The 13,231-nt window shown below is 42.8% G+C and overlaps 1 protein-coding gene across 2 annotated transcripts; it reads left to right on the top strand.

Annotated features, from left to right (window-relative positions):
- The first annotated feature begins 205 nt into the window (after nucleotides 1-205).
- LOC115156174 (gap junction gamma-1 protein) lies at nucleotides 206-11,272 on the top strand. Of its 2 annotated transcripts, none has more exons than XM_029703526.1 (3): nucleotides 206-483; nucleotides 7,341-8,517; nucleotides 8,705-11,272. In XM_029703526.1, exons 2-3 carry the CDS (start codon nucleotides 7,377-7,379, stop codon nucleotides 8,716-8,718), a joined length of 1,155 nt encoding a protein of 384 aa, XP_029559386.1. In that variant the 5' UTR covers nucleotides 206-483; nucleotides 7,341-7,376; the 3' UTR covers nucleotides 8,719-11,272. The 2 variants fall into 2 exon arrangements, with proteins under 2 accessions (XP_029559386.1, XP_029559385.1); XM_029703525.1 differs by lacking the exon at nucleotides 206-483 and adding an exon at nucleotides 836-1,193.
- The last annotated feature ends 1,959 nt before the right edge of the window (nucleotides 11,273-13,231 follow it).

Below are 13,231 nucleotides of genomic sequence, written 5' to 3'. Positions count from 1 at the left end.
TATTGAACACAATACATCTGCTTACTTGCCAATTGCATAGCGATGTTGCTTGAATTTCTGTGAATACATGAAGAACCCTCTGAGATGGCTGAAATAATTGAACAGTGAAACATACAGAATGTACTCAATCTAGTGGAATTATGTCTAGTTGATGACATCGTTGTGTGGATGAAAAGACCACACATCTCCATCCCACAGAAGACTGGAGTGCCTTTGATGTACTTCCTGCGTGTGCCAACTGATGACAATGGAGGATAAAAATGTACTGTATATGGAAGCTAGTCTGGGAGGAATGATTCCCACCCCCATCTTGCCAAAGAAAGTGTCGAGAAGGAGGAAAGGTTTCAAATAATAACTACTTCCGAACGCCAGGTCCAACAGGAAAGGGGGGGGGGGCTATGTGCCACATAACAGCTGGGGGCACATCCCACAACAATGAGGATTGTAGCACCATTTTCAAATTCCCACATCACCAACATGCAGGTAAAACTCAGCAGACTGTAAATCATAAGATTTATCATAGACATACTGCGACAGTTGCCTAGTTGTGCTAACTGAAATTTTACAGTAATAAGTAAATTGCAATTTTCTTGAATCTCTATTATAGGGGTGCATACATACATTTCATTATGACAGAGATGTGCGTACAAATTCTACATTGTGGTTGTTATAGTTATTGATGTTCTTGTTAATATCGCAAACAGTTTATTGTGAGAACAAATTAACATTGCATTACGCCCAGCCATAGTCTGTCTATGAACTCAAGAGAGAGAGAGAGGGACATCATTTTTTTGGAGAAATTGTACTGCCGTCTTCATTTGCAATGTAAACGGCTAAATCTGTTTTGGTGGCTGACTATCGGGAGCACACAACTGTGTGTATCGCATTGTATGAAAAACAAATACTCAGGTTCTGAGGATGAAGAGTGTCGACGTAGATCCTTGTCTCGGATTTCATGAGAAGGTCCTGAAGAGGGGGGTGGGGTGCATTCGCGCGTAGGGGAGGAGAAAATTGCGATTTAGGGATGTTCTTTGTCTGTCTCCCCCCGTATTTTTTCGAATGCGGGTAATAAAGTGAAGCTTTTTTTTCTATAGTGGAGAGGAAAGTGACCAGACATTTGAGGATTTTTTTTTTAAGGCATAGCCTATAGGCAAAATTCAAGGAATTTAGAAACGGAGTAAGTAGGATTCAAGGTAAGATTAAGAACAAATACGTCAACCAACAAAACTGAGCATTAGTTTGTGTTTGGGATATTTTTTTGTGTTTCTGAGTGTTGTGCGCTAACGTTAGCTGGGCTGCTTGAAGCAATTGTTTTTCTCCTAGCTACTGCTTTTCAATATTTTTGATGTAAGTAGCTATCCTCTCTGTCTAGTTTAGATACCAAACAGTTGACTGATTGGCTATGTGTTACTAGGGAGAAATAGGTAGCTAAATATGTAGTTAGCTAATTGATATCTTGATATATGCTAGCTTGTTCCTTCGTTGTGCGAGGGGATGAAGGTGATGGAAGCTATCGAACGCAACACGAGGGCACAGTAGAAACGTAGATTAACCCATTTTCTACGGCCGTGTGTAATAGCTTTTCTTTGCCTGGCAACTCCGCGTATTCGTGTACATGGGGTAGAATGGTTAGCTGACTTTTAAAGGCAAAATAGTAGAAATGTACTTTTAGAGCCACTGGAGGCCAGTTCTTCGGCGTGAGCAGCCTACTGCTTGCCCTCCCCACCACCCTGTACATTCAGGCTAGACCGCTCTGACGTTGGAACGTGCCTGGAATTTGTACGTTTTCTATGAGATATTAGAGGCAATCTGCAGTTGAAACAACAACAAAGCCCCTACTTTTTAATGTAAATAGCTTCTGGAAGGGGCTGGAGAGATGGACTCACTCACAAATTCATAGACGGGGCCACCCATGAAATCAAAATGATAGTTTGATCTAGGTTTTGAGGCTAACAATGTTTGTTTTCAATTAAATTGTCTGTAAACAATAAATCATTAATTTATAAAGCCCTTCTTACATCAGCTGATGTCACAAAGTGCTGTACAGAAACCCAGCCTAAAACCCCAAACTGCAAGCAATGCAGGTGTAGAAGCACGGTGGCTAGGAAAAACTCCCTAGAAAGGCCAGAACCTAGGAAGAAACCCAGAGAGGAACCAGGCTATGAGGGGTGGCCAGTCCTCTTCTGGCTGTGCCGGGTGAAGATTATAACAGAACATGGCCAAGATGTTCATAGATGACCAGCAGGGTCAAGTAATAATAGTCAGTGGTTGTCGAGGGTGCAACAGGTCAGCACCTCCAGGAGTAAATGTCAGTTGGCAATTCATAGCCGATCATTCAGAGTATCTCTACCGCTCCTGCGTTTCGTGACAACATTTTTCAAAATATTCCATTACCGTACTTCGAAGCATGTCAAACGCTGTTTAAAATAAATTTTTATGCGATTTCTCTCGTAAAATAGCGATAATATTCCAACCGGGCGACGTTGTATTCATTCAAAGACTGAAAGAAAAACATGGAGTCGTCTCGTGGACGCGCATCTCCAGTGTCATTGTTCCCTGCCTGACCACTCACAAAAACTCCTGCTGTTTTTCGCCCAGAGACTGCAGAGACGTCATTCCACTTTCTGGCGCCTTCTGAGAGCCAATGGAAGCCTTAGAAAATGTCACGTTACAGCAGAGATGCTGTATTTTTGATAGAGATGCCACAGAAGGAGAACAAATTGTCAGACAGGGCACTTCCTGTATGGAATCTTCTCAGGTTTTGGCCTGCCATATGAGTTCTGTTATACTCACAGACACCATTCAAACAGTTTTAGAAACTTTAGAGTGTTTTCTATCCAAATCTACTTATATGCATATTCTCGTTTCTGGGCAAGAGTAGTAACCAGTTTAAATCGGGTACGTTTTTTATCCGGCCGTGCAAATACTGCCCCCTAGCCCCAACAGGTTAACAAAAGCGCATTTGTGAAAAAAGCACAATCGTTGCACGACTGTACCTAACCATAAACATCAATGCCTTTCTTAAAATCAATACACAGAAGTATATATTTTTAAACCTGCATATTTAGCTAAAAGAAATCCAGGTTAGCAAGCAATATTAACCAGGTGAAATTGTGTCACTTCTCTTGCATTCATTGCACCATAGTCAGGGTATATGCAACAGTTTGGGCCGCCTGGCTCGTTGCAAACTAATTTGCCAGAATTGTACGTAATTATGACATAACATTGAAGGTTGTGCAATGTAACAGGAATATTTAGACTTAGGGATGCCACCCGTTAGATAAAATACGGAACGGTTCCGTATTTCACTGAAAGGAAAAACGTTTTGTTTTCGAGATGATAGTTTCCGGATTCGACCATATTAATGACCCAAGGCTCGTATTTCTGTGTGTTATTATGTTATAATTAAGTCTATGATTTGATAGAGCAGTCTGACTGAGCGGTGGTAGGCAGCAGCTGGCTCGTAAGCATTCATTCAAACAGCACTTTCGTGCATTTTGCCAGCTGTGCTTCAAGCATTGCGCTGTTTATGACACTCAAGCCTATCAACTCCCAAGATTAGGCTGGTGTAACTGATGTGAAATGGCTAGCTAATTAGCCGGGTGCGCGTTAATAGCGTTTCAAACGTCACTCGCTCTGAGACTTGGAGTAGTTGTTCCCCTTGCTCTACATGGGTAACGCTGCTTCGAGGGTGGCTGTTGTCGATGTGTTCCTGGTTCGAGCCTAGGTAGGAGCGAGGAGAGGGACGGAAGCTATACTGTTACACTGGCAATACTAAAGTGCCTATAAGAACATCCAATAGTCAAAGGTATATGAAATACAAATCGTATAGAGAGAAATAGTCCTATAATAACTACAATCTAAAACTTCTTACCTGGGAATATTGAAGACTCATGTTAAAAGGAACCACCAGCTTTCATATGTTCTCATGTTCTGAGCAAGGAACTTAAATGTTAGCTTTTTTACATGGCACATATTGCACTGTTACTTTCTTCTCCAACACTTTGTTTTTGCGTTATTTAAACCAAATTGAACATGTTTCATTATTTATTAGAGGCTAAATTGATTTTATGTATTAAGTTAAAATAAGTGTTCATTCAGAATTGTTGTAATTGTCATTATTACAAATAAATAGAAAAAAATAGGCCGATTTAATCGGCTTTGGTTTGGCCCTCCAATAATCGGCATCGGCATTGAAAAATCATAATCGGTCGACCTCTACTCGAGATTGTTGAAAACAGCACGTCCGGTGAACAGGTCAGAGTTTCATAGCCGCAGGCAGAACAGTTGAAACTGGAACAGCAGCACGGCCAGGTGGACTGGGGACAGCAAGGAGTCATCAGGCCAGGTAGTTCTGAGGCATGGTCCTAGGGCTCAGGTCCTCTGAGAGAGAAAAAGAAAGAGAGAGAGATTAGAGAGAGCATACTTAAATTCACACAGGACACCGGATAAGACAGGAGAAATACTCCAGATATAACAGACTGACCCTAGCCCCGACACATAAACTACTGCAGCATAAATACTGGAGACTTGAGACAGGAGGGGTCAGGAGACACTGTGGCTGGCGATACCACTGGACAGGGCCAAACAGGCAGGATGTAACCCCACCCACTTTGCCAAAGCACAGCCCCCACTAGAGGGATATTTTCAAACACCAACTTACCATCCTGAGACAAGGCCGAGTATAGCCCACGAAGATCTCCGCCACGGCACAACCCAAAGGGGGTGCCAACCCGGATAGGAAGATCACGTCAGTGACTCATCACACTCAAGTGATGCACCCCTCCTAGGGACAGCATGGAAGAGCACCAGTAAGCAAGTGACTCAGCCCCTGTAGTAGGGTTTGAGGCAGAAAATCCCAGTGGAGAGTGGGGAACCGGCCAGGCCGAGACGGCAAGGGCAGTTCATTGCTCCTGTGCCTTTCCGTTCACCTTCACACTCCTGGGCCAGACTACACTCAATCATAGGACCTACTGAAGAGATGAGTCTTCAATAAAGACTTAAAAGTTGAGACCGAGTCTGCGTCTCTCACATGGATAGGCAGACCATTCCATAAAAATGGAGCTTTGTAGGAGAAAGCCCTGCCTCCAGCTGTTTGCTTAGAAATTCTAGGGACAGTAAGGAGGCATGCGTCTTGTGACCGTAGCGTACGTGTAGGTATGTACAGCAGGACCAAATCGGAAAGATGGGTGGGAGCAAGCCCATGTAATGCTTTGTAGGTTAGCAGTAAAACCTTGAAATCATCCCTTGCCTTAACAGGAAGCCAGTGTAGAGAGGCTAGCACTGGAGTAATATGATCACATTTTTGGGTTTTAGTCAAGATTCTAGCAGCAGTGTTTAGCACTAACTGAAGTTTATTTGGTGCTTTATCCGGGTAGCTGGAAAGTAGAGGATTGCAGTAGTCTAACCTAGAAGTGACAAAAGCATGGATACATTTTTCTCCATTTTTGGACAGAAGGTTTTTGATTTTTGCAATGTTACGTAGATGGGAAAAAAGCTGTCCTTGAAACAGACTTGATTTGTTCGTCAATAGAGAGATCAGGGTCCAGAGTAACGCCGAGGTCCTTCACAGTTTTATTTGAGACGACTGTACAACCATCAACATTAATTGTCTGATTCAACAGAATATCTCTTAGTTTTTTGGGACCTAGAACAAGCATCTCTGTTTTGTCCGAGTTTAAAAGTCGAACATTTGCCGCCATCCACTTTCTTATGTCTGAAACACAGGTTTCCAGGGAGGGCAATTTTGGGGCTTCACCATGTTTCATCGAAATGTACAGCTGTGTGTCATCCGCATAGCAGTGAAAGTTAACATTATGTTTCCGAATGACATCACCAAGAGGTAAAATATATAGTGAAAACAATAGTGGTCCTAAAATGGAGTCTTGAGGAACACCAACATTTACAGTTGATTTGTCAGAGGACAAACCACCCACTGAGACAAACTGATATCTTTCCGACAGATAAGATCTAATCCAGGCCAGAACTTGATTAAAAAGGGCCAGCAATGGCGTAAACAAGGTTATATTTTGTTTCTGATGGGGTAGGACAGTTGAACTAAGCTCTTGAGGCATTTTGAGTTTCATATTTGTGATTAATTTAAAAGTACAAACATGGATTTAGCAATGAGATTGCCTCTTTTTAAGGTTGGTTACCTTTCATCCAGGCTTTTGGGTGTGTTTGAAAATCTCCTATCTAAGGCAGTTTATGGTCAAGAATTTACAATGCTCAAATCATCCGTTTCTGAAATGTACTGTGCATAGCTCATTGATGTAGTTTGGAGTAAATATATATTTAGTGCCCATTTCATGAGATCCCTTGCCCAAGCTTGTGACATCTCAAGATGAAAAGCTGACAGAACTGGTATTATCCATACTGAACAAAACTCATGAGGGCTGCCTTTGTGAGACACTTACGTTGATGTTAGTGCCATCTGGTGGACATTAGTGATATCTTTCTGATGGCTCACCACATCTGTCTCCTGATGGTAGTACATTGCAGCTAAGGCAAGATATAGGTGCATTTGCTCATCTATCGTGTTATATGCCTTTTAATTCCTTGAGCCATCTGATTTTGCTAGCGTTTTTTTTTTTTTTTTAATATTACCAATCAAATAGACCGTATGAGTATCCATTAATTGACTGACACTTTCATAGAGGCCTGTACTGACAAACAGAAAGAGGCATACATCACACAGACCCATTTTATACTTTATTAGTAGCCTCTGCGTATATCACATTTATACACTTCAGTTGGTTGGTGTAGTAAACGTACTGGTCCTCTGCAGGCAATAGAGGTCTTCTCTTCATATTATGTGGGCAGTTTCAATATTGTAGTATTTGTGGGCACTGAAACAGATTTGTGCTAAACTTATAGGCTATAGTATTTGCCTAAAGAGTTGAGATATTTGCTGACAAGCAAGCCTCCTATATCCACTAGAATAGTCCATGAGGGAAATTTGTCAAACAGTCTGGTCTTTGTTCTACATAACTATTCTTATCCAATAGCTGGTCTGAATTTCCCAGGAATAATTGGCAATAAAGTTGGAATCGTTTAGGGGTGCGTCTTTGGTGCTCACACGTGTTGCAAACTCTCGTACTGAGGAGGAATCCGTCTCGTCATTTTTTCAGCAATGAGCTGCACACTTCTGGCAGTTGAGAGGTTGTCGTTATAGAGTCGGGTCAGACACCATTCTTGAGAAATCCAAATAGTAAAATATGATTCAATAAAAATGTAAGTTGAATATTGCATAGTACTGCCTCACTCTCAGGAGCTATACAAAATGGTGTAAGCCTATATAGTCTGTTTTGCTCACTTTTTCTCCACTCCCCCCCATATAGAGTTGAGTATCCCTCTCCCCCCACTCCGGAGTCACCATGAGCTGGAGTTTCCTGACGCGTCTCTTGGATGAGATCTCCAACCATTCCACCTTTGTGGGCAAGATCTGGCTCACGCTGCTCATCGTCTTCCGCATTGTGTTGACGGCTGTAGGAGGCGAATCCATCTACTACGATGAACAGAGCAAGTTTGTGTGCAATACGCACCAGCCCGGTTGTGAAAATGTGTGCTACGACGCTTTTGCGCCGCTCTCGCACATCCGTTTCTGGGTCTTCCAGGTGATCATGATCACCACCCCCACCGTCATGTACCTGGGCTTTGCCATGCACAAGATTGCCCGCATGGACGACGAGGAATACAGGCCCCGCGGTAGGAGAATGCCCATGGTGAGCCTAGGGACCAACCGGAACTACGAGGAGGCGGAGGATAATGGTGAGGAGGATCCCATGATCTCGGAGGAGATTGAGGTGGAGAAGGAGAAGAAGAAAGAGGAGAAGCCCAACAAGAAGCATGACGGGCGCCGGCGCATCAAGCGCAATGGCCTCATGAAGGTGTACATCTTCCAGCTGTTGTCGCGTGCTGCTTTCGAGGTCTCCTTCCTGTTCGGCCAGTATATCCTCTACGGCCTGGAGGTGTCTCCCTCGTACGTGTGCAAACGCTCCCCCTGCCCGCACACAGTGGACTGCTTTGTGTCGCGCCCCACAGAGAAGACTATCTTCTTGCTCATCATGTACGGGGTGAGTGCCCTCTGTCTGCTCTTCACCTTGCTGGAGATCCTCCACCTGGGCTATAGCGGCATCCGGGACTGTCTCTGCCGCCCTCGTCCTCGCCCCCCAATTCCCCAACTGGCTAGCCAGCGTCCCACACTATGTGGCCACCGGGTCCCCACAGCTCCTCCGGGCTACACCACAGCTCTGAAGAAGGACCCCAAGGGCATGCGGTTGGACTACAACCTGGGCGACTCGGGCCGTGAGTCGTTTGAGGACGAGACTTCACAGCAGGAGCTGGAGAGGCTGAGGAGGCACCTGAAGCTGGCCCAGCAGCACCTGGACCTGGCCCACCTGAACGAGGACAACAGCAGTCCGTCGCGGAGCAGCAGCCCAGAGTCCACCGGGACGGCCGTGGAGCAGAACCGCCTCAACTTTGCCCAGGAGAAGCAGAGCAGCACCTGCGAGAAAGGTGTGTTTATCTGGGCTCTGGCATGCGTCACAAAGTATAACATGTTGGTTTTAAGATAATATTCCTGTAGTATTTTGCATGTAATTGTCATTTTACAGTGGTTCGAATCAATTAATGGATGTTGTGGATGAGGTACAATTATTGTCTACTTGAAACTGACATTACATTTTTCTCCTTTTGCCTTCAGGTTTGCGAGCCTAACTTCTTCATTTGCCCACCTGGCCCTCTAATGATATATTCTCGCATCTGGGACAGTGGGGGTATGAGGGAGCATTGTGTGGGAACAGGTATTGTGTATATGTGACTCGAGGAGGATGAATTGATCTGCCTTTCAGTATTGAGGCCAGTGAACGCTCAACTAAAACATGCCAAACTCAACGAGCAGGCTCTTCCTACCCAGCTACGCTTGACCATGTCTGAAGATCCAAAGTGACCCAACTGTTTTCAGAACATGCCTATTAGTCTCTCAGGGCAGCTGTGCTGTTTTGTTGAATTTCCTTTAGTAGTTTGTAGTTATTCCTCTTTGCTGGAGTTTAGAGTAGTCCGTCTCAAGTTGGCCTTGAACGTAAAACTGTAGTTTACATTTCAGCCATTCCAAGAGGGTAAGGGCAAGCAAAGTGTCCCCCAAAACCATGTCAAATTATTTTTTGTGTGTGTTTTGTGAGGAACAAGGAACCACAGTGAGTCAGTGTTTGAACTGGTATGGTAATAGACAGGGCTCTCTGCTGTTGAGCATAAGAAAAGGTACTAAGTGGCCAATTCAGAGGGTGTTGGTGATATTATGCAGTGAATAACTGTCTTCCATGTGCAACAGCTTACAATTAGTAAATGGTTAAAACTATGTGTCAACCACCAGTTGTAACTGTTATATTTGAGTTGTAGCACACCAACAGCAATACGTAGTTTGCAGAAATAACTTACTTTGATCATGAACCCCCCAAATCTGATGCCAAGTTTGGGAACTGGAAGCCTTTTTTGGCACCTTTGTCCAAAGGATCAAAAACCTGGGTAATGCTTGAATTCATGTACATTATCTTGTATGTTTATGTAACACATGCTTTTGATACTGTTCTTTCATTTAGTTTTATATGGTAAATGTTTGGATGATATTGACACTTGGAAGTGCAAAATGAAGCCTTTAAGGCAGTGGTATTCAAAGTTGTGGTCATGCCCAAATAGTTTTGTACACATTTTTGTATGGGACACTAAACATTTTGAGAAAGATAATTAGAAAAGAAATTGTTTTCAGTAAATGTATCTATTGGTTTCTTCATTTTGATAAGAGGTGAATGCATAATGAATTGAAGGTTATTTGTTGATGTAAAGATTGGAAATCACACCAAAAAAATCCTTAGATTCGGGGTGGGGTTGCAATACATTTTTGTGAGGGTGGGGAAATGGGGTCCTGCTAAAAATGTTTGAATACCACTGCTTTAAGGCCACTGTGACCAACTAGTAACAAGTATGAAGGGGGGGGGGGGGGGTCCAGGTCCAGTTAACAAAGCATTTCATCTGTCGAATAGCATTTTCAGAAAGCAAGCCAATTACCCCCCCAACTCTGGGTTATTTTTTATACATTGTGTGTTTCACCTGAAATTTGGACCTGTATATTTTTGGCTTTGTTACTTCTCTACACATTTCAAAATCTTATGCTCGGTTCATTGAGGCAGTGAGTACGTTTACATGCACACTAATAATTCGATGTTAAACTTATGGCAATAGTCATGTAAACACGACTCTGCTCATCTTGAATCGGCGTAATGTTGAAATCGAAGTAAGCGTACGCTGATTAAAACACCTGGTTTTCTGAAATCTGTAGAATTATTAAGATGGCTGATTCGGCATTCCAGAGGTGTGTTTGATCTGCCATGTGCCTGCACCAGTAGTGCAAGCCTCCCTCTTATCTGCAAGTGAGTTCGGGAAAAACTGAAAGTATGCATCTTAAAAATAGTTCACATACAAACTTTATACGTCCGAACTCAGAATCAAACAGGTGTCACAAAAATAACATGGTCAAATGTTTATTTTGATGATTTTCTGCATTTATTTAAGGATTATTAGGGAAATTGTCATTGCAAAGCTTTTAAACAAACTATTATACGTTAATCTGGCTATGCACAAACCATATTGTGTGCATGTTACCGTACTCTGATGCAAATCAAATTCAAAAGCCTTAAACTGTTAAGAATGACCCCCCCATGCTCCAGTCTGTTTTATCTTTTAACAGTTAAAACAACCCAATGCCTTGAACATGATCATCTATAATGCAAATGTTCATGTTATCTTTTGAAGGTTAAAATGACCCAATGCCTTGAATGTGATCTGATGCTGTCAGTGCACTCTAACAGCAGTGCCATTAAGCGTAAACTCATCTCAAACTATTTTTATACTTGCTTTAGTACTTTTTTATTTCTTAAACTTTTTCAAATAAATTCATGTCTACCTTGATTATCTGCAAATTGTGTGTAATGCAATGTGTAGGCTGGTGTATATTAGGTATGTACATTTTCTGTCTACAATATAACACTGAATTGTGTCAGCAAAATATCTTGGCACTCACAGGATTTGCAGCTGGATTGATTTTGTAATTAGTGTGAGGGCCGTAGTTATTTGATCACATCGATGCAAATCCTAGCTGCAGTGTTCCAAACATGTTTTGCGGCATCATAATTTGGGGATATTGACAAATGTCACCCTATGAGGGTTTGCTGTTGCTTGGTTTGAATGACATATTTAATTACATTTACCAATGATCCCTCCTAGTGTCTGAGCTTCCACTGTATTGTATTCACCTGTCAAGTACTGCCCTATAAGGGCAAATGGAAGAAACAATTACAGATTTAGCAATTGAGCCAAAACCCCAGCAATAAATCACTGTTTCAGCAAGTCCAAAGTATACCAGTTATAGACCATTAGCAATGGTAACTTTGAAGAGTTGAAGTGCGTTATCTGGCACGATTACATAAATAATGCAAGAGTTCAAGCAGGTGAATAACATTGCTATGAAAGGCTTACTGTCTGGACTGTGCCGTTCCACTTCCAAGCTGAAGAACCCGATGCAGGTTCTCTCTCTGTACCTGATGTGCCTCTATGACTGCTGGTGTCAGGAGGATGAACCATTGATACCTTTGACTGCAGTCGTCCGGGGAGTAACTCACTTCAAAGTGGGAACACCTTTTGCCCACAGGTGAACCCAGCCAGTCCAGTCAGCCTGCATTGTCCTGCTATCAGACCCTCCTGGAGCAGCTAATGGTAGTAGACCTCAAACCCCTTGTAGTCTTGCACCGCTCTGCATTTCCTCTTTCAGATGTACAGATTTCTGTACTCCACTATTGCCTTAAACACATTTTGGAATACTTTTAAAATGTGGACCTTATGCTCGACAGTCCACAAGGCCATGCGGTCAGTTTTCATAACACATCAGCCCCCTCCTTTCTATGCTCTCCTCTTGGGGGGCATATGTCGATTGGAGGAAGGGCCAGTGATATTCCCATCCTTTACCAAAGTGAGGCTACCATTAAGGTATGGGTACAGTACCTTTGATATTTGGACAATTGAATGTGTCCAAATGCCAGGCAACAAAATGTGAAACTTCGACAAAATTAGACGCTGCAAAGGGGATACTTTTCCAAGGCATTGTATTGCTGTGACGGTGATAATGTATTTCCCATTCAGGATGGGGCTCGACGGGGTTGTAGTGGAGCAGGTCGAGAGCTTCAAGTTCCTCAAGTGTCCACATCATTAAGGAATTAACATGGTCCGCATACCAACACAGTCGTGAAGAAGGCACAACAATGCCTCTTCCCCTCAGGAGGATGAAAAGATTTGGCGTGGGCCCTCAGAGCCTCAAAAAGTTCTATAGCTACGCCATTGAAAGCATCTTGAATAGCTGCATCACTGCCTGGTATGGCAACTCCTTGGCATCCGAGCGCAAGGTGCTACATCACCGGGGCCGAGCTCCCTGCCAATCAGGACCTCTATACCAAGTGGTCTCTGCTACCACACAGCAAGCGGTACTGATACACCGAGTCTGGAACCAACAGGACCCTGAACAGCTTCTACCCCCAAGCCATGAGAGTAAATAGTTAACCAGACTATCTGCCTAGACACTTTACCCCTACATATCTACCTGTTAAGGCAGGTTGCCTATTTAAGAATGCTCTGGGTGAGGTAGGAGCTCAAACAGTTAGAGGACGAGGATAGGGCAGAGAGACTTGATGTTCAGGTTTAGTGAGTATGAGCCCACATTTATTTTCTTCTTTCAAATAATTTACATTTCCAGCATTGATTTGTATGTGCTAAGAAAAACATTTACATGAGCATATTTCATATAAAGAATTCACATGATCATATTGTATATCATAAATATTACTTGTCATACACAACAATCTCATAGCCAGCAGCCAAACCATAATTATTTCAAACCGATTATTTCCATGTCATATTTCTCTTCATAAAACAATAATTCCCTCTAAAGCAATTACAAAATGAATTCATTTCCAGGCATATCCAACATTACCATCAAAACATTCTACCACTATTCAAAACAGTGCATCTTCAGATGCACATTGATTGACACAAACCAGAAAGGAATATGGAAATATATGGTGCGTTACTCACGTTGGATATTGGACACATGCACATAGAGGAAATAAAAGAGATAAATGCTGGAGTTCTTCCAAGGCATTGATTGTTCTTCTTCGGTGAGGTTTAA

Source organism: Salmo trutta, chromosome 20 (assembly GCF_901001165.1).
Source record: "Salmo trutta chromosome 20, fSalTru1.1, whole genome shotgun sequence".
Lineage (NCBI taxonomy): Eukaryota > Metazoa > Chordata > Actinopteri > Salmoniformes > Salmonidae > Salmo > Salmo trutta.
Note: the sequence above shows the minus strand (reverse complement) of the source record. Positions and strands in the feature narration are given on the sequence as shown.

Excerpts from the sequence above, each read along its gene's own strand:
- LOC115156174 (XM_029703526.1), top strand. The coding sequence starts at position 7,377 with ATGAGCTGGAGTTTCCTGACGCGTCTCTTGGATGAGATCTCCAACCAT.